The sequence below is a fragment of the Ctenopharyngodon idella genome, chromosome 12 (assembly GCF_019924925.1).
Source record: "Ctenopharyngodon idella isolate HZGC_01 chromosome 12, HZGC01, whole genome shotgun sequence".
NCBI classification, from domain to species: domain Eukaryota; kingdom Metazoa; phylum Chordata; class Actinopteri; order Cypriniformes; family Xenocyprididae; genus Ctenopharyngodon; species Ctenopharyngodon idella.
Window position 1 is genome coordinate 676,782 of NC_067231.1, and position 27,407 is coordinate 704,188.

A 27,407-nucleotide genomic window follows, 5' to 3' on the forward strand; every position below is an offset into this window, starting at 1 on the left:
AAAACACTGGACTGACCCTGTTGGACGATCATGAGGGATGAAGCAGAAGTGGAACACAATGTTTCTGTGGATGTAATGATGCCACTTTAAGAACTGAAAAAATGGTGCATTATATTTGAACAGAGTACCAGAACATTCAGTCGAGAGAAGCTGTATGGACATTAAAAAATTGGTTCACAGTAACACAGTAAAATCCCCAGAGTTAAATCAACTCTGCTCAGAGTACATATGGTCCCTCTCTAAATAGTGTTAAGGTAACACTGAAGCAGAGTTAAAATTGATGAGATAATTAAGTAATTAATAAGGCTGTGACTGAAGTCAGTTGTAGTTCTTGTGTTTCTCTTTTCTTCAGTGATTCTGCTTGTTAACAGCAGGTGTTCATCAATAATGCACAATCATCACTTAATTAATTGGTTAATTATCTCATTAACTTTAACTCTGCTTCAGTGTTATTTTAACACTATTTAGAGAGGGACCATATGTTTTCTGAGCAGAGTTGATTTAACTCTGGAGATTTTGCTGTGTAGTATTTTTAGCGCCTGATTATAATTCCTGCAAAATCACGCTATGATTTATATAATTTAAAAAGCGTTATAATGACCATTTAAATTACAAGGTTCATATACTAGTATATAACTGGAGCTATAGGTTGTGAAATCAAGCATTTCTTGTTCTTACTGTTAGCTTATGTACTAGCATAGCATACATCTACCCGATTAGCCTGCTAGCTTAGCTTATATTATGTATGTTTTTGGGTATGTTTATTATGCAACACATAGGCATTCATTTTATATTTCAAGCATGTTGTTTGTGCACCTAATGTAATAAACATCAGGAAATAGGTAATAATTAGTCAAGACATCACGATAATAACTTTTGATCAGGCATTACTGCCTGGGTCCTAAAGGAGACCAGATTCCAAGGGGGACTCGATTTCCCAGTGCAAAGATGTGCAACTTCATTTTCCTGAGTGACTTTCCTGAGTCCTGAGTTTTTTGAATAGGTCATTGGTTAAATGTCTGAAATAAGGTCTGTGGTAAACACAAGCTCAAGATATGTTCATGTTTTATTCTACGACATGAGCTTTTACTTGTCTTGAAAAAGGCGGTTGCTAACAAGTGTCTAAGGATGTCGGGACATTAAATGTCACGCTAAAACAGATAAATTCATCTACTCGCAAACTATTCTAACTCAAACTTGCAGGAAACATGATTTTAATTAAAGACTGAAAGAGTTGAAGCGTTGAAGTCAGCTTTTTACTTCTGCCGATTGTCTTTAAAATGAATAAAAGTTGTGTTAATTTATAAAGATTGGCATGATGAACAAAACCTTTAAGAATCATAAACTTTTGTTAGTCGCAGAGCTTATTTTCTGCAGTAATCCCCAAAAAATAATAAGGCCAAAAATGGAATGATATTACTTCATGATCTTCCCATCATGCTGTATAAAGAGTCCAAATATATATATATATATATATATATATATATATATTATTAATAGTTTTAATTAGTTTTCATTTTTTATATTGTCCCATTTCATTTTAATTTTAGTTAAAGTTTAAGCAATTTTGTTGTGATGTTTTTGGTTATTTTTTAGTTGTTTTTTTTTTTGTCTATAGTTTTTATTACTTTAATTTTAGTTTTAATTATTTTAGTACATCAAGTTAAACTAAATGAAAATGAGAAATGTTGTTTTGGCAGCTAGCTGAAATAGCTTTTTTTTTTTTTTACTATTTTATTTCATTTCAGTTCACTTTTTTGGTAACATTTACAATAAGGTTCATTAGTTAAACATTAGTTAATGTATTAACTAACATGAACTATCCACGAGCAATACATTTGTTACTGTATTTACTAATCTTCGTTAACGTTAGTTAATGAAAATACAGTTCATTGTTTGTTCATGTTAGTTCACTAATGTTGACAAGATTTTAATAATGTATTAGTAAATGTTGATATTAACATTAACAAAGATTAATAAATGCTGTATAAGTGCAGTTCATTATTAGTTGATGTTAACTAATGAACCTTACTGTAAAGTGTTACCACTTTTTTTAATGTCTTTAGTTTTAGTTAATAACTCTATAATGCAGTATCAAATGTGAGACAGCAAAATACAACAAACATCTGACAGTAACTTTCCATGTCAGGTTAATTTAAGTTAGATGATTTATCAAACATAAAGAGTTTTCACTACAGAAAATGCTTTAACAGAAGTAATGGGACGGCGTGTTGTATTTGTGTGATGTGCCGCAGGTTATGCAACAGCCTCCATTAAATTATTCTCTATAAAAAGCACAATAATGAATACGTGACAGTCAGTGTTTGTGCTTTCAACACTCACTCACTACGGCCTTTCCCCTGCTCTCTCTCTCTCTCTCTCTCTCTGAAGTTCTTCTCATCACACCTGCAGAGAATCATCCACATTAGGAGAAACGAGGGAAATATGGGAAGTTAAAAAGCTCTATAGAAATATAGATTGCGTCCTCCAGGAGGCATCAATAAACATCCAGCTGGACCAGCAAACTTCCCTCTGATCACTGGCAGTATAATGTGTGTCGTATGAGCCATTAGCCGACAGGATCTGAGAGCGTCGCTCATCTGAAGCGGTTGAAACTCAGATTGTACAGATTATAGACAGACTGTACATGATTTGGACTGTGAACTTTGTACTGTTTAATAACCCCATGAGAAATCACCTGAAGAACTTTTACCTGTGCAGAATGTAAAATGTAACTTTATTTCAATATATAGCACATACAAATAAAAAAAATTCAATTATTATTATTATTACTGTAGATCATAAAGCCCTCACCAATAGCTTACCTTGACACAACAACAATGAACAAATAAATAAATAAACAAAATTTTTTTTTTTTTTTTAAAGAAATTAATACTTTTATTCTGTAAGGCCATTATAAAAGTAAAGACATTTATAATGTTTCAGATAAATGCTGTTCTTTTGAACTTTCTGTCAAAAAATCCTGAATAACCAATAACCATTATTAATAACTAAGCAACAGTAATAACTGATAATAATTGATCATCAAATCATCATATTAGAATGATTTCTGAAGGATCATGTGACACTGAAGACTGGAGTAATGATGCTGAAAATTCAGCTTTGATCACAGGAATAAATTACACTTTACTATATATTCACATAGAAAACATCTGATTTACATTACAATAATATTTCACATTTTTACTGTATTTTTATCAAATAAATACAGCCTTGGTGAGCAGAAGATATACAGTCAAACCAAAAATTATTCAGACATTTTTGATATATTTTTACTAGTGGGTTCAGGACACTATAGTTCATTTCTGTAAGTGAGGATAGCAAAATCAAGTAAACTGTGACATATTATACCCAAAAATTCTTCATACAGTGGACTACCAGTAAAATTGATAAAAATTCAGGACCAAAAATTATCCAGACACTTTGACCTGACCATGTTTTTCTTAAGTGTTATCTGACATAATTAAGATTAATTTTTCTGACACAGTTTAACTCTGAGATCTACCATTTATTAAACTATAGTGAATAAACTGAATTAATGAATGAAACGTTCAAGGTGTCTGAATATATTTTGGTTGTGTTGGGTAAGTTACGTAAAAAAAAATAAATTAATTAAGAGCAACTAATTAAATCTTCAACAATGTAATTAGATTACTGTACTATTTACTCTCTCTATTGCTTTACTTATTACTAATTACTTTCTAAATCCCATATTGACCTCGACCAGTTGAACAATACAAGGATAGACATGAAACTGCTCTTTTAATTCTTTCAAATAAATAATAATATATTATTCTTGAACTGACTGAAGCATCTCAATGGAGAAGGTTACATTAAAAACATACATTTTAACTTAAGACATTAAATCCACTCTTGTTTATACCATATTTAATGCAACTACATCAGAAATAACTAATTAAATTGCAGAAAAATTACGAGTAATCCCTTACTCTACTTTTTCAAGGGAAAAGTAATTAAATTACAGTAATTAATTACTTAGTAATACACACACATATATACACAGCTCAGTGCAAGATGAGACATCAATACTTCCAGCACCTTCTCTACCTGTCTGAATCACGTCAGCTCACTGGAACATGCTCATTCTGCTCATTGTGCTTTAGTGACAGAAGCATTTGCAAACAGACGAGCATGTCTGAGGCTGGAATGCAGAACGACCGCTCTTTCTTTACACCCGTTCCTGAAATAATTCAGTGCGTCATGAAGAAAGACTAAGGTGTGAGCCGGTGACATCATCACCATCCGGGAGGAGCCGAGTTTGTTGTGGGTTCAAGTGTTTATTGTTGCTGCGCGACGGCTTTCACATCACAGGTAATGAAAGTGCGTCATTTTTATGTCATCGACCGAAAGTCTTTCTTCTATAAAGATTTATACAGGTAAAGGTAAAGATCAAGCTTTCATGTTATATGACTTTCTTTCTTCTATGGAACAGAAAAGAACCACTGACTTTCATTGTACGGGCAAAAAAACTCAAAAATACCTTCTTTTGTGTTTCACAGAAGACAGAAAGTCATGCACTGCAAAACATTAAAGTGGTTTGACTTTTTTAACTTTAGTTAGTGTGTAATGTTGCTGTTTGAGCATAAACAACATCTGCAAAGTTACGACGCTCAAAGTTCAATGCAATGAGAGATATTTTCTTTTACAGAATTCTCTGTTTAAGGACTACAACAAACGGCTGGAAGGGACTACAACGAGCTTCTTCCTGGGTTGGTGACATCACTAACCCCAAAATTTACATAAACCCCGCCCCCGAGAACACACAACAAAGGGGGCGGGGCCATGTTGGGCTGCTTTTAGGGGTGTTCAATTCCAGTTTTTTTGGAATCGACTCCTTGACTCCATTTACTGTACATCAAAACAGGGTCATAAATAAGCCAAGATGGCAGTCCTTACACTTAATTTATTTTTCCCCGACGTGAAACTTTAAAATCCCCTCATTAAAACAACATACGTTTAGCGAGACTGTCCAAATTAGTCTTGACTTGATGGGTAGCCTATCAATGTTGCTAATTACCTAATTTTACCAAGAGAAAAATCACGAAACACATCTGTGGTCGAATATTATGTCAGAATTAAATAAACGAGACAGATTTTTTAATGAATTCATCTCATTATAATGGTCGTGTGATGGCGCTAAACGCACATTATCATTGTCTTAAAAGTGCTTGGACACGAGAGTTAAAGATACTAAAATTAATACAATACATAAAAAATGCATACAATAATTTACACTTATTAATGTGTTTATTGTTGATGTGAGTTTTTTTTATTATTTTTATGTATGGTTAGTTTAATGAACACGGTTAACTATGGAACATCAAATCTATATTTATTGCAATAATATAAGCTACCATCAATACTAAAGCTGACACGGAGGTATGTATAATTACAAACTAAAGTCACTATGATCGTTATTTATTTCTAAAGTAAGCTACATAAATGTATGTGACAAAGTTTCTGCGACAGCTCTCTGACGCGATTCATCAGTGTTTGAATTCCTCGCTTCATTTCACTCACTCCTTGCTTAGTGCACTTAACCATAGACATTATGTACTTAACTGCTATGCATTATGTAGGCTATGGATTCGAGAATCGGTAAACAAGTGAGCGATTCTGGACACAGCAACAGAGTCGACACCGAGAGTCGATTCCTGTGCTGGAGTCGACTCTGGGGCTATTCAGAGTCAAGGAATAGACTCTTTTGGAGTCGACTCCCCATTACTAGCTGCTTTAGAGAAGGGTTGTTGTAGTAGAGTGTTGTTATCATGCCGTCATTTTACACCGGACTGCTTCACAAACGAGGGTCAATTCAACACAAAAGATTAACATGACGACACATGCTAGTCGATGAGTTGAATCAACTCCACAGCAACTACATAAATTTATCCACTAACCATTCAGAAACGTCTAAAAGTTGTAACTTCTTCCTGAGTCTCTCCATCAGTGTCGACTCCGGTTTGAACAATGTAAGGATGAACACCGTCGACATTTTGTCTGCGTGAGATTCTCCAGCTTTGTTGTTGTTGAGCGAACGAAGCGTGAGCTGTTAGAGCTCCGCCCTCTTCTGGAAAGGGGGCGGGAGCAGCAGCTCATTTGCATTTAAAGGGACACACACAAAAACAGTGTGTTTTTGCTCACACCCAAATAGGGGCAAATTTGACAAGCTATAATAAATGATCTGTGGGGTATTTTGAGCTGAAACTTCACAGACACATTCTGGGAACACCAGAGACTTATATTACATCTTGTGAAAGGGGCGTTATAAATCTCCTTTAATAATGTTTAGATATTTCAACTCGTAATTGAGACAAAAATACTGAGGTGGAACATAATTCTAGCAGTATGGAATGACATTAAGGAGAGTAAATGATCACAGAATATTAATTTTTGGGTGAACTGTCCCTTTAATCGCTTACCATTAAACATTCTAATAATACACTGAAACTAAATACTGATGTTGGATAAGGAAAGTCTTACTTAAACTATAAAAATCGTGGCTCAAATTACAGTGTTTGTGTTCCTAAGTGACATACATTGTTTCTGATTCCACAACAAGCTCAGAGAAAGGCCGTCAGGTCACATTTCAGTAACACCTTATCAGCAGCACTCACTCACTACAACTGAAGAAGGTTGTAATAAGCAGGCGTGTGATTGGCTGAGTCTGTCGTTTCTCCGCCCACTCTGCCTTTCTCTGAACTTTGAACGTTCACAATATCCCTGCTAAGCAAATTAGCTTATCCTGACTACCCAGTTTAGAATTCTGCAGTCATTAGCATGTTTCTCTAACTCGGCGTAATTAGGCCAATAAGAAAATGTTGCTTAGACAAACACCGGAGTAAGAGAATAGATGGGACTGCCTTCATTTCTGCTTAACCCCAGAGCAGAACTTGCTTATAAAACAGAATAATCTCACAGTACACAGTTCAGAATTCATTTTGTGAGCCTGGAATCATTTCCCAAACATCTTAAGCTAAATATCTCTGAAGTGTGTAATATTCCTGCCAATCCTCACCCATATGGTACAAAGTTTATTGTGTGCAGAGCTTATAACAATTCATGACGACAAAAACCTTAAACCCCTTGCGTATGGGAGCTTGGCTTACCCGACGAATGAAACATGAGATCAACATACTATTCCTGATACTATAGAAAAAGTAACACAGCACGGCTGTATCATGTTACAATAGATGATGAATATAACTACACTCTGTTAGACAATTACATTTTTGACTTTTTTTATATGCAAATATATTTGGTCACATGCACTCATCATCATATATATTCTTTAAAAGCAATTACATAACTTATAAAAGTCACAATAAGGTATAACGACTGAATTTCTAGTAAAAAATAACTGTAAATACAGAAATGAGTAGTGTATTTGCATAGATGATGACGAAAGCACGGCCAGCCAATAGCATTGGAGTATTTTTTCACCCGAAACACACAAGGGCAGATTACACCTCAGTGGACCAGTGACCAGAGTCACTCCGCTCTGTCCTTGTGATTTGCACGTAATGTAGCCTATTTATTTAGCCTATACCTTAATATGTCAGAAATTATTAACGAGATTCATTATTCAGAACCTTTAATCTGACTTAATGATAATGCTGCAGCGCTATAGAGTGTTTAAGCGACTAACACTCTGTTATGAGGTGTCTCGATGAATCAAATTAGCATAATAACGTAGGCAGTATATTATTGTGTTTAAATCTCCTACGTGTGGGAGGAAGAAACTTAATACATAACTAGGAACGCCAGCCATAAATTTACTCTTCGCTTATTGGTCGAGGGGCGGGTCTCTTTGATTATTGACGTTAGAGCAAAGCCAATCCGCACGGAGAATTCGGAGGCAAACATATGACGGAGGCGCGTTCGTCCAATCGTAAGCGTCGCTGGGGTTTTGACCTCTGAAAACCGCATCACCGCCCCCAACATGTCCGTGGCGGAGGAGTGCTATAAAGGAGATCCAGTCAGGAGTTTAAAGGGCAGAGTTGTAAAAACTCCCAGGCAGTGGGGAGTCGGATTGCCTGACGACAGACTCCAAAAAAAATAATAATAAAAATAAATAAATAACACAATTACCTGAAGAACAAACTTGATGCAGCCTAACTGGAATAATCTTTTCGATAACTGAAGCGGAAACCCAAACGGAGAGAAAAACACGGTCGTTTAATGTGAGTATCTAGCGAGTTTTGGCTTTGAACATTCGTAATGTGTCGTTCGCTGTGGGTTAAATAAATATATATATCGTTGTATCTCAGTGTCACTGCATTAAAGTTGATGTTTATTGTTCGGTGGAACACAAAAAGAGGCGTTAGACAGAATGACAGCCTCGATCGGTTACCATTCACTTGTATTGTATGGAAAGATGAATACTAAAGGCTGTCAGTCCCTAAAAATCATCATTTTGTGCTCCACGAAAAGAAAGCATTTGGAAAAACAGGAAGGCAAGTAAATGATATAACGTTCATTTTTGACTGCGCTGTCGCTTTAAGAAACCGATTCTGGTCGTCTGCTTGAATGGAGATCTGGATGTGCTTGATAAATGGTTGGTTTTTATCGTGTATTCGTTTGTAAAACCGTGCAGTCATGTGAGCTCGTCTCTCTCCAGTGTGTTAACGCTGCTTCATGAATCCCAAAACATTTACAGTGTCAAAGTTCATTTCAATCCACATTTTGATTCGTCATTTATTTTGCTGGAGGCTTATGGAGCATTTCCAAAGCGATCTGTTTACGCTTTTGTAGTCATTTCAACACGGCGTCCAGAATATTCCCATCCATATTCATAATAATCATGGCCGTGTCTCATTTCAATCGAACGCTCACTAGGTTTACAATCTGTTTTTGTCAGAATGACGCGAGAAAAACGCACTATTTTACGCATATGTTTCGCTTGCTTCGTGTCGCAACCTCTGAATATCAAATCTCCTGTATTCTCGAATATATTTCTTTATTGTGCACTATAGCCTACTAAATTTGCACAACACACACCCCGCGCAGGGCGACACACTATTGGTCGCGATCCTCGGGAAATCCGATCGCCGATCTGTTGCGCAATGTCGCCTCAGTGTGTCGCATTGTTCAAACGCCCTATATTCACATAAAGGCGTTTTACGCAACAGTTGACGGAATAAAACAGGGAAGAGAATCCGTGTTATGTAATCTCCCTTGAATCCAGGGGTTTTCAATCCTTTAGATGCCACGGACCCCCAAACGTGATCATCCTCGTGCGATGAAACAATTTAAAAAGGCAGCTATATATTTTTGTAACTCAATTTATACTGTGAAAAATGTCAAATAAATGTTAAAATAGTTTCTATTATACTTTTTTCCTACTCACTATAGTACTGTACTTATTTAAATCAAATTTATGTCTTTAATGCATATTTGTTTACACATTTTTCTCTAAACTTTTCCAGTGTGAAAACCCCTGGACTATGAACAGTAGAGGCCTTTGCTATGTTTCACCTGTTTCAGGACCAGTGTTGCCAAGTGTTGTGCTGAATTTCAACCCCCTGTCAAATTATTACCCCCCTCATTGACGTCGCTACCTGATTGCCTAATCTTAACCCCACCCCTAATCGTAACCCCTCCCCCACACCTACTCCTAAACCAATGCTAGGCAGGGGGGTCGAAATTCAGCACAACACCAAGTCTGCGATTTTTTTTTCCCGCGGAATTGGGCTACTTTAACACTGTTGCCGCGGGTTGAAGTGATATTTAGCCCCTGGAATGCCCAAAAAACTTGGATTTTACCCCCCAGAATATGATTTTTACCGTGTGAAAACCTGGCAACCCTGTTCAGGACCTCAGGACAGAAGGGGCGAAACAGCCCTGCCCCCACCATCACCAGGGGCGGAAATTAACAGGGGCTTGTGGCAAGAAATGGCACCTAAATTAAATGTAATTTATATTTTTATTTATACATTTTCTTATTTAATCATATGTTTGCACATTTTTCCTTAAACTTTTCCAGTGTGAAAACCCCTGGCCTATGAACAGTAGTGCTATGTTTCACCTGTTTCAGGACCCAGGGTTGCCAGGTTTTCACAACAAAACCCGCCCAATTGCTACTCAAAACTAGCCCAGTCGCGTTTCAGGGAGGGTCCCCTGATTAAAAATCGCACTCCAAGGGGTAAAATCCATATTTTTGGTGGGTTCCCCTGGTAAAATTTGCATTTCAGGGGCTAAATATCATGTTATTTGGGGTCGCTTCAACCCGTGAACATGAAAAACAACTCGCGGCAGCAATGTTAAAGTAGCCCAATTCCACAGGAAAACCACAGACTTGGCAACACTGTCAGGACCGAAGGGGCGCAACAGCCCTGCCCCTCGCCATCACCAGAGGTGGAAATTAATGGGGACTTGAATTAATCAAATGCTTCCAAAAACCAAGATATGTTGCATAAATTTGTTTTCAATATTTATAACAATATCACATGAGCAAAAGTGCGGTTTTCCCGAATATCAGCACGTTTGCAAATGTGATATTGATTTTATACAACAATTCAATAAACAATAAGGTAACAGGCTATAAAGTGTCTTACGTTTTAGACGCGTCTATTTTGCCAACAAAAATGGTTCCAAACAGCCAGTTTTGTTACGGAATCTGCATTTTTGAATGAATCGTTTCAATGAATGACTCACTTCTGCTTTGTCCCTGAATGAATCAAACTATTAAAGGGATAGTTCACCCAAAGATGAAAATTGTCATCATTTACTCACCCTTTTGCCCCCATTGACTACCATGGTAGGAAAAAAAATACTATGGTAGTTAATAGGGGGCGAGATCTGCTTGGTAACAAACATTCTTCCAAATATCTTCCTTTGTGTTCAGCAGAACAAAGACATTTATACAGGTTTGGAACAACTTGAGGGGGAGTAAATGATGACAGAATTAAAATTTTTGGGTGAATTATCCCTGTAAGAGCGAAATATGAGCTAACATTGTAAATATAAGAGAGATATTGCATTGTCTGTCTTTTTTTTTTTTTTTTTTTTTTTTTTTTTTTTCCCCTCTGTTTCTCTGAATGGCAAAGGCCTATGATATGCAAAACGCACTAGATGAAGGGAATTTTATTGCTCCAAACCATTTTACTTGTGATTTATGCAATGCATTTGTGCCTTTAATGAACAGTTGGCACGCTTCTGTCTGTATCCGTTGTTTATGTAGGCTGTGATTGGATAGGTCATGGTTTATTAGTCTTCACGGCTGAACACCTTGCCTCTCTTTCCCCTTCAAGGAGCGTGAGAAGATTTTCCTGTGGAACTGCAAGCGTTTCCTCGTCCACCAGCACCGATCACTACTGCCTCGGAGGTTTTGCAGCACTCGACTGAAGACGGCACAGCTATGCAGCTTGAAATCCAAGTAGCGCTGAACTTCATCATCTCGTACCTGTACAACAAACTCCCGCGGCGACGAGTCAACATCTTCGGCGAGGAGCTGGAGAGGCAGCTGAAGAAGAAATACGAAGGACACTGGTACCCCGACAAGCCATACAAAGGATCCGGGTTCAGGTGCATACACGTGGGCGAGAAGGTGGACCCGGTCGTGGAGGAAGCAGCCAAAGAAAGCGGGCTGGACATCGAGGATGTCCGCAATAACTTGCCTCAGGACCTCAGCGTTTGGATCGACCCCTTCGAGGTGTCCTACCAGATCGGCGAGAAGGGAGCGGTCAAGGTGCTATACGTGGACGATAATGGCGAGAACGGCTCTGAGCTGGACAAGGAGATCAGGAACAGTTTTAACCCGGAGGCTCAGGTCTTCATGCCAATCACTGACCCCGTGGGCGTCTCCTCCGAGTCCAGTTCTCCGTCGCCGCCACCATTCGGCCAGTCGGCGGCCGTCAGCCCATCCTTCATGCCACGCTCCGCTCAGCCTTTAACCTTCACCACGGCCTCCTTCGCCGCCACCAAGTTCGGCTCCACCAAGATGAAGAACAGTGGCCGCAACGGCGGCAAAGTTGCGCGCAGCTCTCCCACCAACCTGGGCCTGAATGTCAACAGCCTGCTCAAGCAGAAAGCCATCTCCAACTCCATGCATTCGCTCTACGGTTTCGGCCTCGGAAGTCCACAGCAGCAGCAGAAAGCAGCTTCGGCCTTGTCTCCCAACGCCAAGGAGTTTGTGTTCCCCAACCTCCAGGGCCAAGGGAGCTCCGGCGCGATGTTCGCGAGCGAGAACGCCCTCAGCCCTCTGCCGTACAGCAATGCCTTCGACGTGTTCGCGGCCTACGGGAGCATCAATGACAAGTCCCTGATGGACGGCTTAAACTTCAGTCTCAGCAACATGCAGTATTCAAACCAGCAATTCCAGCCGGTCATGGCTAACTAATGGAATGATTGTTGGAGAAAGGAAAACGGAAGGCAAAGACGCACACTTGTTCGACTGTGGAAAATGAAGATCCCTATTAGTCACTGATAAGCGCATGTGCCCAAGGGTGTTTATTTTTATTTTATTTTATTTCTCCCTAATCTCTTTCTCTGCCCCCTTGAGTTCGTACTGAGAAGCTTTCTCACACACACACACACACACACACTCACACACACACTCACACACAGCTTGGTCAACACGCGTCAATGTTTTCTTTTCCTTTTTTGCCAATAAAGCAAAAAACAATTTTTTTACTACCTTTTGGAAGAAAAATACTCTAAAACATTAGGAAAAAAAAAAAAAACGTTCTGGCCTCTTACAGTATTTTAAAGTTGGGCTGATTTTTAAGAAATTGGCACTAATGCATATATATATATCTGGGGTTACGTGGTCTTTTTTCTAATTGTATAATTTAATTGAGTACAGAGTTTGTAAAATATCAGAGTATATATATTGTTTCTACAACATGGTATTGCATTTATATCTTTTTACTACTCCAGTGATCTGTGATGGCTGCAGAAGCTTTATGTTATAATATATTTTGTTTTTTTGTTTTGTTTCTTTTTTTAAATTGTTAAAGAAATTCATCTTTAAAAAAAAAAAAATAGATCAAATTCTAAAGATTGTGTACAGAATATCTTAGTGTTGGGATTTCAGTGTAGGAATATTTGCTTTTTTGAAACAAAAAGAGTTGTATTTTCTGTTAAGAGTTAAACAGATTTTTGCTATATTATGGACAATGTAATCGTATATATTAATTTTGTACCTACATTGTGCAATACTTGATAAAAAATATGGTATAACAAAGTATTTTGAGTCAGTGTCTTACATGTCAAGAGGGACTGAAATAGTTTATATTAAGTTTGTATTAAAATGCTTGAAATATGCTTGTCTTATTTTTGTTTTTTCTTTTTTTTATTTGACATTTGCACCCTGGCCTTTTTCAATAAAAAACAATTTAGGCAAGAATAAATGACTGGTGTTCTTATTTTTCCGTCCATGTCTTTAAGCAAGAATTCTTCATGAATGATGTTTGTGGTTTTCATGGTGACCTTCACTCTAAAAATGCTGGGTCAAAAACAACCCAAGTTGGGTTGAAAATGGACAAACCCAGTGATTGGGTTAAATGTTTGCTCAACCTGCTGGGTAGTTTTATTTAACCCAACTATTGTTTAGAAGTTACTGTATTTCTTGATTAAAATGAACCCAAAACATGTTGGTAATTAACATTTATTAAGTTTAACGAATTAAACATTTATTAAATTGCTTATTAATAAATGTTCACCTTTTATTATTGTTGCCTCTAGTAATTGTCTGTTTTTAGTTTCCAACCTATTTTGGGTTCATTTTAAGCCAGCACTATGAGCAAACCTTTAACCAACCGCTGGGTTTGTCCATTTTCAACCCAGCTTGGGTTGTTTTTAACCCAGCATTAAGAGCGTACAGTCAGGTCTTCATTCGTTTGATCAGAAATTGACCCGATTCAATAACACAAGACTTTCACAGGTCAAAATGACTGCCAAATCTGAAGCACAAAATGGCTTCTAATGAGGAACAACATTTACAATTCTCAAAAATGCACTCATATTAGATCAACTGATTTCTGAAAATCATCTTCCTTCTTCCTTATTCTTTAATGCTGGTGCATTAATGTCAGATTAACATGGACTGGAGCGACTGATGAGCCAAAATCCAGAATATTTTCTTTCAGACACAGCTGAATTGTGTTTCTATACATTCCAAACATTGCAGTGCGTGAATGTGTCTGCTTTCAATGAGGTGCGGCGCGGGTGACCTTTAAAAGATTAATAAGTGCTTTCGCTGATTCACTGTCTTATTATTTATGTCATAACTAAAACTAACGATCAGATGGCATTTCCTCGTACAAGCATGACTTTCAGGTGAAAAGTCGACCATGTTAGACCTCGTGTCCCAAATGTGGTAAAGGTTGAAAACAAATCTCTCGTGTTTTCTCTTATTGCGTTCCACCTCCCGCTGTGAGAGGTTATTGCTGTTGTGGACGTACTAGTGTAGCTCAACAATTAAGCTTCAAATGGCCAGTTTGTTTTTGCAGCTGAAGAGCTGAGATCATGGCCTTCACAATGTGCTCTTGTTTATTTTTAATACTGCAGTTTGAGCCAGCGTGGACGCAGATACAGCACCATCTGCTTATCTCAAGTATGTTTTGGCAGTGTGAATTATTTTGGTAGCAACTTAAGCATATCGCATGTTTGTCTACTTGGATAATGTGTACTAGGTCTGACAGGTTCGGTTTAACAAACACCAAGTCTGTTTTCTTTACAGTGACCCGAACCTCAGCCTGTTAATGTCTGGAGTCGCTCCAAACCTGCAGGGGAGGATATATGTTAAGGGCATAAAAGAAAAGATGCAGAATATTGCAATGGAAAGTCCGACATAGTTTATAAATATGAGGCGCATTCCAGGCCATATTGGAAGCATTTCCTGAGATTGCAGGAAGAATCTCTATATATACTGCAAAAAAATGATTTTCTTCCTCAGTGTTTTTGTCTTGTTTTCCAGCACAAATATCTAAACATTCTTAAATCAACATACATTAACTTGAGAAGAGAAATGACTGAAGATATTGTTTTGTTTTCTGAAAAATGTTTGCCAGTGGGGTCAGATATTTGTTTATGCTGTAAGATTTCATTTCATCTTCAGTCATTTTGCTTCTCCAGTAAATGTATCTCGATTTAAGAATGTTTAGATATTTGTACTGGAAAACAAGACAGAAACACTGAGGAAGAAACCTTTTTTTTTTGCTGTCTAGATGAACTTTAGACAGTTTCCAGCTTCCTTCTGATCCAGTAAAACACAAGCATTCCAACATTGTTTTGGAAAAATCTGTTCTGGCACACGGACAAACCTTGGTCAGTGCCATTCTGAAGGCAGTGCCAGCTCACTTTACCACAACAGAAGGATCTTTCCCAGCATGCTGTAGATCTTTCAGAGACACACTGTACCCTAGTGAACGTACTCCATCAAGGTCGGTAACAGGTCAGATCATAATGAATGTGCCTCTTCATCACCAGTGTCCACACATCTAAACACAAGTGAAGTGTTATTCTCAGACAGAGGTGTTTTTAGGTGGAGTCTTGCTCTTATCTGCGTGAAGTTCAACGCCCTCAGTAAAAATGTGTGGCATCTGTATGAGGATGAGCTTGAAAGTCAGGAACATCTGGTTAAAATACTGGATTTTACTTTTTGTAAACGTGCATCCACTAAATCCAAAAAATAGCATGTTTTCCCCCCATCATTTGTTGATGCTCATCTCAGGTAATGGTAGTTCAATCATGACAACTGTTGGAATAGTTTTAGCATGTTTTTAAATATGTCAATGTATTTGGTCTTGTCTTGGGCTAGATCTGCTGCTGCTGCAGAGCAAGTGTGGACTTTCTACTGCTAACAGATACACAGACGCACTGCTGTGAGTGTGTAAGATATGCTGCTGCTGCTGCTGCATAAATAGCAGATCTAGGCAGGTGGAGCTGGGGAGGAGGAGGAGTTCAGAGGAACTCTATGACTCTATGAATGATGAACAAGCATCTCATTGGCTGCAGGATCGGCAGAAGCCAATCAGCTTACACCATGCGGTAATGATGTGATTGTTTACAGATGCATTTAAAGGATCAGCTTGCGCCCTCTAGAGTTTCATGACTGAACTAGATATGTCACATAGCGCAGTGTATTTCACCCTTCTGAAAGAAAAATAAGTTACTGAACCTATTCAAGCAGTAAAAACTTTAATAAAGTTTTTACTGTATTTATTTATTTATATATTTTTTTGTTTATGTATTTATTTTACTAAAGATTTTTCCATTTTACTTGTGACTGCACAATAATCAATGAGAACCAATACTGGATATTGATTGGCTTCTGAAAAGTGGGTGTAACAATGCCAGTATGCAAAAGGTGGTGAAATGATAACTTTATCATTATTATTAAGATATTACTATGCTCTTTATATAAAGTTGGATATATAAGTATTTATCTGCATACAGTGTGTATGGAAGTATGGAAGCTTGTTTCCGCCACAGAATAAAAAAGGTAATCATGACTTATCTCACAACTCACAATTCCGAGTTTACATCTCACAATTCCTACTTTATAACTCACAATTCAGAGTTTATATCTCAAAATTCTTACTTTTTTCCCCGTAATTCCGAGTTTACATCTCAAAATTCTGACTTTTTTCCCCATAATTCCGAGTTTACATCTTACAATTCAGACTATTTTTCTCGTAATTACGAGTTTACATCTCAAAATTCTGACTTTTTTCCTTTTAATTCCGACTTTACATCTCACAATTTGGACTTTTTTCTCGTAATTCCGAGTTTAGATCTCAAAATTCTGACTTTTTTTCCCGTAATTCCGAGTTTACATCTCACAATTTGGACTTTTTTCTCGTAATTCCGAGTTTAGATCTCAAAATTCTGACTTTTTTTCCCGTAATTCTGAGTTTACATCTCAAAATTCTGACTTTTTTTCCCCAAAATTCAGAGTTTACATCTTACAATTTTGACTTTTTTCTCGTAATTCCGAGTTTAGATCTCACAATTTTGACTTTTTTTCTCATAATTCCGAGTTTACATCTCACAATTTGGACTTTTTTCTCGTAATTCCGAGTTTACATCTCACAATTCTGACTTTTTTTCCCGTAATTCTGAGTTTACATCTCAAAATTCTGACTTTTTTTCCCCAAAATTCAGAGTTTACATCTTACAATTTTGACTTTTTTCTCGTAATTCCGAGTTTAGATCTCACAATTTTGACTTTTTTTCTCATAATTCCGAGTTTACATCTCACAATTTTGACTTTTTTCCTCATAATTCCGAGTTTACATCTCACAATTCTGACTTTTTTCTCATAATTCCGAGTTTACATCTTACAATTCAGACTATTTTTCTCGTAATTCCGAGTTTAGATCTCAAAATTCTGACTTTTTTTCCCGTAATTCCGAGTTTACATCTCACAATTCAGACTATTTTTCTCGTAATTCTGAGTTTACATCTCAAAATTCTGACTTTTTTCCCCATAATTCCGAGTTTACATCTTACAATTCAGACTATTTTTCTCGTAATTCCGAGTTTACATCTCAAAATTCTGACTTTTTTCCTTATAATTCCGAGTTTACATCTCACAATTTGGACTTTTTTTCTCATAATTCCAAGTTTAGATCTCACAATTCTGACTTTTTTCTCGTAATTCCGAGTTTACATCTCAAAATTCTGACTTTTTTCCTCATAATTCCAAGTTAAGATCTCACAATTCTCATTATTTTTCTCATGATTCCAAGTTTATATCTCACAGTTCTGAGTATTTCATTCGTAATTCCGAGTTTACCTCATAATTCTGACTTTTTTTTTTACAGAATTGTGTTAATTGTGAGTTATCAAGTCTGAATTGCAAGATATAAACCCACAATTAGTAAGTATAGTCACATAAAGCGATATATACTATATAGCAAATCTCAACCGCATGATGTAAACTATTATCGCACAGCTCTAATCTGATAAATGCGACCATAAGAAATGAAGATGTTAAGATATTATAAACATCAACATCATGATTTTCTGTAAAACTGCTTTGAAACAATATTGGTTTGACAACAACAAAATAGAGTTTTGATTTCATGTAGACTTGATTATAACACTGATTAATCAGAATCAAGGTCTTGTAGGTCCTTCAAACACTTCATTTTAATAATGATTCATCTCCAAGCGTTATGCCTGTAAACACATAACTAGATCTTTCTCAAAACACTCCCCCACACATTTCAGGCCCGATTAAAGCGGAGTTTATGCTGTGACGTAAGCATCATTCATTCCTACAGATGGCTTATAGCTCAGCTCATAACGCTTTAGTCGGTAATAGAGCACAATAGTAGAGCTCAAACGGCTCAGCCATATATTGCAGTTACGACAAACCCTCTTACACAATGAATGACAAGCAGCACTCGCAGGCTGATGGATTTAGTTTGCAGTCATCGCAGCGTCCTCTGCGGTGCATCTGTGGTCATTTCTCTTCGCCGGTCCCTGAGGTGTTTGATGTTCCTGGCCTGTGTAATTTCATCTCAATGCCTCCCTGCAGCTTCGCACATAAACATTTGCACTTATAGTAGGAAGCTGCAACACAATTCCCTCTCTAATCTAGCAGCCGTGACTCAGGAGAGATAAGACAGCGGTTTGTTTTGGCATTTGAGATCCTGCAGTAACTTCCACATTAGTTATGATGTCTGTGTACTGAAACCAGCCCTGATTACATCAGAACCGAGCTGTTAGATTTCATTATGAGAGCAGAAGTAACTAGCAAGTACATTTAGGGTGAGTTTACACGACAACGATGTACTAAAAACAGAAACTTTTTCTTTTGTATTTCTCATGTACAGACGACAACATTGTCAAAATGATCCCCGTTCAAACGGATCCGCACAAACCGACCTATAGCGCACCTATAGACTGAACACGTAATGCACATGACGTCACAATTCACATTTTTGTAGTTTTCACTGAGACGATAACAGTATCGTTTTTTGAAACACGTTTTTCAAAGGTTTGTGTTTTCAGGCCCCCAAAACGCCATTTTTGTGTATATAAATGGACAAAATGCATAAAAAGTTTTATGTTTTTAGTTGTCATGCGTCATGTAAACGGCCCCATAGTGAATCGGTTCTATTTCTCATATAGAACTGAAAAATTCCAATTAATTCTAGTAAATTCGTTCATTTGAGCGATTCATTTAAATAATCAGATTTAGAAAATGATTCTCCAAGAACCTTTTCTATATACTGTTTTTGACTATTGTAATTTTATATTATAATTATTTAATATTTATATATGTATATTATAAAATTAGTTATAGAGATTGTATAATATGTATATATATATATATATATATATATATATATTAATATATTTTAATCATTCAATCATAAAACTGTAACAATAATAAATAAAATTAAATAAAATTAAATTAAATAATGAAATGAAATAATTTAATAAATAAATACATAAAATATAAAATAAAATAAAATAAAAATAATAAAATAAATGTAAAAGGCCCTTTAGTGAATCATCAGAATTGTGAGTTTAAATCTCACAATTCCGACTTTTTTCTCATAATTCCGAGTTTACATCTCACGATTCCGACTTTTTTCTCATAATTCCGAGTTTATATCTTACAATTCCAACTTTTTTCTCATAATTCCAGAGTTTATATCTCACAATTCCGACTTTTTTTCTCATAATTCCGAGTTTATATCTCACAACTCTGAATTTTCTTGTAATTCTGAGTTTACATTTCACAATTCCGACTTTTTTCTTGTAATTCTGAGTTTAGATCTCACAATTCCAACTTTTTTTCTCATAATTCCGAGTTTAGATCTCAAAATTCCGACTTTTTTCTTGTAATTCCGAGTTTAATCTTACAATTCCGATTTTTATCTCACAATTCTTAATTAAATACATAAAATATAAAATATAAAATAAAATAAAATAAAATAAAATAAAATAAAACTAAATAAAATAAAATAAAGTAAAAATAATAAATGTAAACGGCCCCTTAGTGAATCGGATCATTGTAATTGGTCCAATTCTCGTATGTAGAGCCGGACAGTCCAATTAATTGTAATAAATTTGTTTGTTTGAGCGATTCATTTAAATAATGAGATTCAGAAAATGATTGACCAAGTACCGTTTCTATGTACTGTTTCTATATCTGTATCTATACTATATTTATTTCATATTTATATATGTATATTATATAATTAGTTATACATATTGTATTATATATATATATATATATATATATATATGTTAGTTATTTTAATATTTAATATTTTAATTGTATTTCGTATATATTTACTTTTTCAAGTTTGACATCAACCTATTTGAGATTCAATCATTGACTCAAAACTGTAACAATAAAATAAAATAAAATAATAACTTTGGGATATAGCTCTGATTAAACGATACGTAATAGTTAAATTAGATAGACAGATTAGATATTTTTTAAATTATAAGAACGTATTGCCTGCTAAAACATTTATTTAGACTATAGACTTTAGTTAGTCTAGTCTTATGGCTTTTAGTCGCTGAATACTCTTTTAAAGCAGTAGCTTGATTGTACTCTAACTATTTAAATTATGATTTGCTTGTAGTTTGGCAATCCACGCTTTTAAAGCAGCTTCTATAGCACTGGATCACAGTAAAGCTCTTGATAATAAGATGCCATTTGGTTCTGCTTTCCCAGCTGACGCAGGCCGTCGTTGCTTTAAGCCTGTTCGTATGACACCGTAAGTCTTTCTTTGGGTCTTTCTGAGCTCAGAGGCCCGGGAAAGGGACCATTGAGTTTTAATATCTGCTCACATGTTCACACCCACCGAACTGTCGTGTGGAAACACCCCGTACGTCAGGCCGGAGGAATTCCTTTCTGATTCAAGGCAAAGGAATCCCAGTCAGGTGGCTTGTGATGTATAGGAAACCATGAGGAGGACACGACCTCACTGTCACATGACACACACGATGAAAATATGTGGCTTTTCTTAGCCTGAGGGCCTTGTTTTGGCTCTGTTTCTTGGAGATAGCCTGTGAAACCTCATCTTAATGCGGTCTAATGCGACTGCAGTGTCATACCAGGATCCAGAGAGGTAAGTAAATCAGCGCAGCACTCGGAGGAACGATCACCCGGACTAAATTATTCAGCAGCAGAGAAAGCGAAGGACTCACTGATGTGCTATATGATTTTCAATAAAGGTCATAATGGGATGGAAAAATCCATGACTCTTTTGGCTTCTCCTGAAAGAGAAGAATATATCATTTCAACTTTAAATATCACCAGTTGTGCTGTTTAAAATGACCCAGTTATATGAAATTGGGTGTAAAAGAGAGCCAGAAAAGTTTGTTTTCCTACACAGTTTACCAATGAAAAGTTTGTCTGTATGCCAGAAATGCATCTCAAAAGAGGAAAGTTGAGAAAGTTACTGAATCAGTACCGTTTTATTAACCAAAAAAAGTGGCGTGAGCTTTAGAAACAGATGATTTGTGACTCAATTTTGGAGTCTACTTGTTTCCAAGGCCGACAATGATGAATAACCTGCAAAAACACAAAACGTTCACCCTATTTCTAACATTTGGAGAACGGCCTTCAACCCGCAACACACACTGCCAACTGTTAAACATAGTAAGGAATCTGCAGACGGAATGGGTGGCCGAGATGTAGGAGTCGTGAGGTCAAATGATTGGTCATATATAGTGGCCGTGGAATATGAAGCCATTTTACAGGACGGTTCGCTCATGATGTTTTATGAAGTCCAGGATGAAGAACATTATTTCAGAAAATCATTGAACATTTATGGGAAGGTCTGGAACTTTCTACAGCCCTCAAAGAAAAGGCTTTTTAGAAAATATTGACCATAAGATGTACTGAATTGACTAAAGAGGAGTTTAAACACTTCAGCACTTAAAAATAAATGTTTCAGATGGAGGTTTTTGAAGTGATGCCATAAAAAAACAATTTTTGGTTCCTCAAAACACATTTCAGTAAACAATTCTTAAAAGAATCATTTTTTCTAAGTGCAAAAGGACCTTTTGTGGAATAGAAACCCTTGTGAAAAAGAAGTGCGCTTAATTGTATTGAATGTGTTATACTTCAAATCTTAAAGTATATTTTCAAAAAATGCTGATAATATAATAATGAAATAAAAGGTCACTCAAAGAGAGTTTCTTAGCACACTTAAGTACACTTTTAAAAATCACATGTAATAATGTCAAATTAAAAGTTTAACTTAAGGTACATTTTAAATCATTATGTTTTAATCATCTTTTGCTGTGTTTTAAAGGCACTTATTTTAACGTGTTGACTAACATACTGAAGCACATTCAGAGTACTTGATTATAATTTTATCTGTAGTGTGTTGTTTAGTATTATATTTAATGTAATTGCAACTTCATTGCAAGTGTGATTACAAATATATTTGACATACATGACATATACAGTACGTTTCACTAGAAATGACATTATATTTTAGTTTATCAAAAATGCTTGTCAGAACATTCTGCAGTACATATTTCAAAGACAGTAGAATTATGAAATTACATATAAAAATGTACTTAAGTCCTACTATAAAGTGCACTGTAAAAATGCTGGGTTAAAAACAACCCAAGTTGGGTTGAAAATGGACAAACCCAGTGGTTGGGTTAAATGTTTGCCCAACCTGTTGGACAGTTTTATTTAACCCAACTATTGTTTAAAAATGACTATGTCTGGCTTAAAATGAACCCAAAACATGTTGGAAATTAAAAATCAGACACATAATTTCTAGAGGCAACAATAATAATCAAAAGGTGAACATTTATTAATAAGCAATTTAATACATGTTTATTAATTATTATTCATTAAACTTAATACAAATTCATTTATTAAACATATTTAAAAAAAAATGTTAATTACCAACATATTTTGGGTTCATTTTAAGCAAGAAATACAGTAATTTTTAAATAATAGTTGATTTAAATAGTTGAGCAAACATTTAACCCAACCACTGGGTTAAAACAACTCAATCGCTGGGTTTGTCCATTTTTTGGAGTGTGGGTCATAAAAAGCACTTTTAGGTTCAACTAATATAAATTTAAACTAGAATGTATTTTAATTTAATTGTAAATAACATGCAATTAAGTGTCTGAAAACATTATGTTCAGTTCTCACTTAAGCATATTCTTTTAAAGTATATTATTACTGTAAATTAAAAGTGTGCTACTGTTCCCAAGGGAAGGTCCCATGGATGTAAAATGTTCTTCATGCAAACATTGAAGAATCTTTGGTCCCACTTTATATTTGGTGGCCTTAACTAGTACTTACATTTAAATTAATCATTTGATACAATGCACTTATTGTGTACATACATGTTTTTACATTGTACTTATATTTTAAAAAATGCCTGCATATAATTACATCTGTAATTAATTTCTGTAATTACATTTCTAATTACACTGTTGACCCATCCCTTACACCTTACCCCTAACCCTTAAACCTACCCATACCACCAAACCTGTCCCTAACCTTACCCATATCCACCTCAATAGCAGCAAAAGTGTTTTTCAATACAATATGAACACAATAAGTACATTGTACTTATTATTTGATGTAAGTACATAGTAGTTAAAGCCATCTAATATTAAGTGGGACCGAATCTTTATTTTTATGAGTGCATATACAAGTCTGAGACCACAATAAAAAGCTGAAAAAGTTTCACTCAGATTGATCTGCTGCTGCAACACAAACATCTGACTAATGCCCTCAGACTGTATATGTCGCTGAATGTCTCCCGTGTTTTTCCCGTTTCTCCCAGGGTGTCCTTGGGTGTGTGTGAGAACTCTAGCCGAATACCTGGCAGCAGCTCAAGCAGGATGAATTACCGGCTAAGCGTCACTATTCAGCACTCGCCTTTCATTCCTGTTTGGTGGTCATGACTGCTCGGCCTCAGCACAGATTCGGTGAATAGTAGCACATACTTACACTCACAGCCTGGTCCAGCGATCAGTCAAAAGGATAGCCGAGGTCACTGAAGGACTATTGAGAAAAAGAGCACATAATAACTGCCACCATGCTGGGAACCCTTTAAAGAGGCCTATTCTTGTACATGAGAAACCTTCTCCGACTCCAGATTATTGATTCCCTCGTGCTTATGTTGAGAACGGAGACTTGAGCAACACACCTGTGACTCAAGAGGCTTGTGCTGTTTTAGCTTTGTATTTTAGTTTTAGATTTTTTTAGCTTTATTGAAACATTAAGATGAGTCCCACTATTTTTTATGCAGTAAGTTTTAGATGAACATGAACTATGATTTGCCTCCAGTTACACTGAAAACAAAATACTTTTTCTCACTCAGAAATTGCAAGTAAATTTCACAAATAATTATAAAAAAAAAAGGCAAGTAACTCACTGAATTAAACATGATATTACGGGGGAGGGGCATGCACATTCAACAGAGCACCTGATTGGACAAACATCTGGCCACGCCCCTGAGTGCAAGACGAGTCATCAGTGTTTTTGTTCCTTTTTCCCGGACGAGAAAACTTTAAATTGTATGCCTTCTTTTAAATGTGAATTTTGTCAACATTTATAACTACATTAACATATAGATGACCTTAGATTATACACAATAACATCATGATTTTCTGTAAAGCTGCTTTAAAAGAATGAAGGACGAGCACACAGAACATCACACATGTCATTTCTCCATTCTCTTTACGGTCGTGGCAGTCGTCCACAGCCGGACTGAACCATGGCCTGAAGTCCTCACCTTATCTGACTGACCAGCACTTGTCGTGTCCAATTAGAGAAACGCAGCTTTGTTCTAATCCCGTCTCCCTCAGGCCACGGCTGAATTAAAGTACTAGATGAAAGACAGCACATAATGGAGCTCTTCAGTCCACAGTTCTAACCTGATTCTGATGTAATGTCAGGATATTGGTGGAACTCATTTCCTAAATCCATGTAATAACACGACTGGAAACTGCTAAGAAGATGAAATTACTTTTTTGGTTTGGTGCAAATATCACACAGTCACAATTAAACTCATGAATTAAACTCATGCCTCATTAAGGCTATCAGCACAATACATGTAAACAGGGACACATTTGCATGTGAACAAGAGTGAATATTTTATGGGTGTGTATGGGACGTTTTTGTAAAGATTTTATTATTCAAATGATCTTTACAGTATAAACGTGCTATTGTTTAAAATAAGCACAAACAAAATATGATCTAAAAACTTTTTACTAATGTTCCCATGAAAACGTTATTTATGAATGTTCTCTGAACGTTCAAAACTGGGTTAAAGCAATTCAATCGCTGGGTTAAAACAACCCAATCGTTGGGTTAAAAGAACCCAATCGCTGGGTTAAAACAATTCAATCGCTGGGTCAAAACAACCCAATCGCTGGGTTAAAACAATTCAGTCGCTGGGTTAAAAACAACCTAATCGGGTTAAAACAACCCAATCGCTGGGTTAAAATAACTCAATCGCTGGGATAAAATAACTCAATCGCTGGGTTAAAACAATTCAATCGCTGGGTTAAAATAACTCAATCGCTGGGTTAAAACAATTCAATCGCTGGGTAAAAACAACCCAATCGCTGGGTAAAAACAACCCAATTGCTGGGTTAAAAGAACCCAATCGCTGGGTTAAAATAATTCAATCGCTGGGTCAAAACAACCCAATCGCTGGGTTAAAACAATTCAATCGCTGGGTTAAAACAACCCAATCGCTGGGTTAAAAGAACCCAATCGCTGGGTTAAAATAATTCAATCACTGGGTCAAAACAACCCAATCGCTGGGTTAAAACAATTCAATCGCTGGGTTAAAATAACTCAATCGCTGGGTTAAAACAATTCAATCGCTGGGTTAAAACAATTCAATCGCTGGGTTAAAACAACCCAATCGCTGGGTTAAAAGAACCCAATCGCTGGGTTAAAATAATTCAATCGCTGGGTCAAAACAACCCAATCGCTGGGTTAAAACAATTCAATCGCTGGGTTAAAATAACTCAATTGCTGGGTTAAAACAATTCAATCGCTGAGTTAAAAACAACCCAATCGCTGGATTAAAACAACTCAACCGCTGGGTTAAAACAACCCAATCACTGGGTTAAAACAGCCCAATCGTTGTGTTTGTCACTTGTTCCTATATTTTGTTGTAAATTTAGAATGATTTTTAGAACAATATTTTTGGTGAATTGTGATTTGTTCTTAAAATCGTTCCTACGCACATTTCACACACAAATTTGTGTGTACGCTTGCTTAGTGAATGAGACCCAATGTTTTTGTGCAAACATTTTGAGGATGTTTTTAAAACTAGCTAAAGTTGAATGAACATTCTATTAATGTTACAGGAAGAACGTTTGTTCATAACCCTGTAAAGACTCAGAGTGACTCCAGCCTACTATCTGTTGACCAACAGGAAAGGTTATTCCGGAATGTATTACCTCAGCGCACACACTAACTGCTGGGCTCCTGTTTCTTGCCTCGTTTCAAAGGTCCAGGGCAGCAGATTGTAACCAGAGAGTCAGAATGGTGTGGAATGTTCCATTCGCTCGCCTGTACTGAGTTTACAGTGCGGCACCTGAACTGGACGAGGAAGCGAAGCCCCATTGTGTGTCTTGTTAATGCTGATATCATCATAATCCCTCAGGCTGTGGGTATATTTGTGCATGGCAACAGTCAGTGTTCCAGCTGTCAGCAAATAGTCTGTGATCCACTGACTCTTGTTTTTGGCGGTGAGCGCACAAGCGGCGCAGTATTAAACTAATGGCACTGCACAAGACAAATACGTTTGGAAATACCCATAGGAAAGAAAGAGCAGTAATGAGATCTCTTTACGGTCTCAAGTGATTCTCCCAGACAGAAACGGGATTAAATGGAAAGCAAATTGAGGCTGCCTGCCACAGTAATCTCACATGTGTCTCCCGTCTCGTGTTTCAGCAGAGATCTCAAACTACTGCATTAAATTCAACTAATGCACTGAATTCAATATGAGCTCAAATATTTCTCCCTGAGATAACCGGATTAATACGCCTTGATTCTGTGAGAGGAAAAAAAATTGTTTCATATTTTCCTTACACTTTAAACAGGTAAAAAATAAAAAGCAATAGATCTGGACACAAAAAAGCATCATGTCGTTGACCCATGAGGCAAAGTTAAAACTTCAGAGATGCATAAGTGAGAACTCCATGAGTTATGAATGAGCACATTGTCCTCTGAGCTGCTTCAAAACATTTTCTTTTGCATTGAGTTTAGTTTTAACTCGTTTTATTTCTACACTCACTCAAAGATCTCACAAACATGAAAGTGAATGCTTTGCCCTTCATTGCTCTTTTGTAGCCAAAATTAGATGTGCTCTCTTAGCCCTCCATATTTCATCTCATTTCAGCTATAAAACATGAATATTAACCCAGCTAACAGGGAACGT

The 27,407-nt window shown here is 36.4% G+C and overlaps 1 protein-coding gene and 1 long non-coding RNA gene across 2 annotated transcripts; both read left to right on the top strand.

Annotated features, from left to right (window-relative positions):
* Window positions 1-8,012: 8,012 nt before the first annotated feature.
* tob1b (transducer of ERBB2, 1b) lies at window positions 8,013-13,391 on the top strand. The gene is made up of 2 exons (XM_051914849.1): window positions 8,013-8,222; window positions 11,292-13,391. The coding sequence occupies exon 2, from the start codon at window positions 11,399-11,401 to the stop codon at window positions 12,377-12,379; it is 981 nt and encodes a 326-aa protein (XP_051770809.1). The 5' UTR covers window positions 8,013-8,222; window positions 11,292-11,398; the 3' UTR covers window positions 12,380-13,391.
* Window positions 13,392-14,266: 875 nt separating this feature from the next.
* LOC127524127 (uncharacterized) lies at window positions 14,267-24,657 on the top strand. Its single transcript, XR_007933001.1, has 3 exons — window positions 14,267-14,596; window positions 14,723-16,032; window positions 23,787-24,657. It is a non-coding gene; the product is annotated as an uncharacterized LOC127524127 (long non-coding RNA).
* Window positions 24,658-27,407: the final 2,750 nt, after the last annotated feature.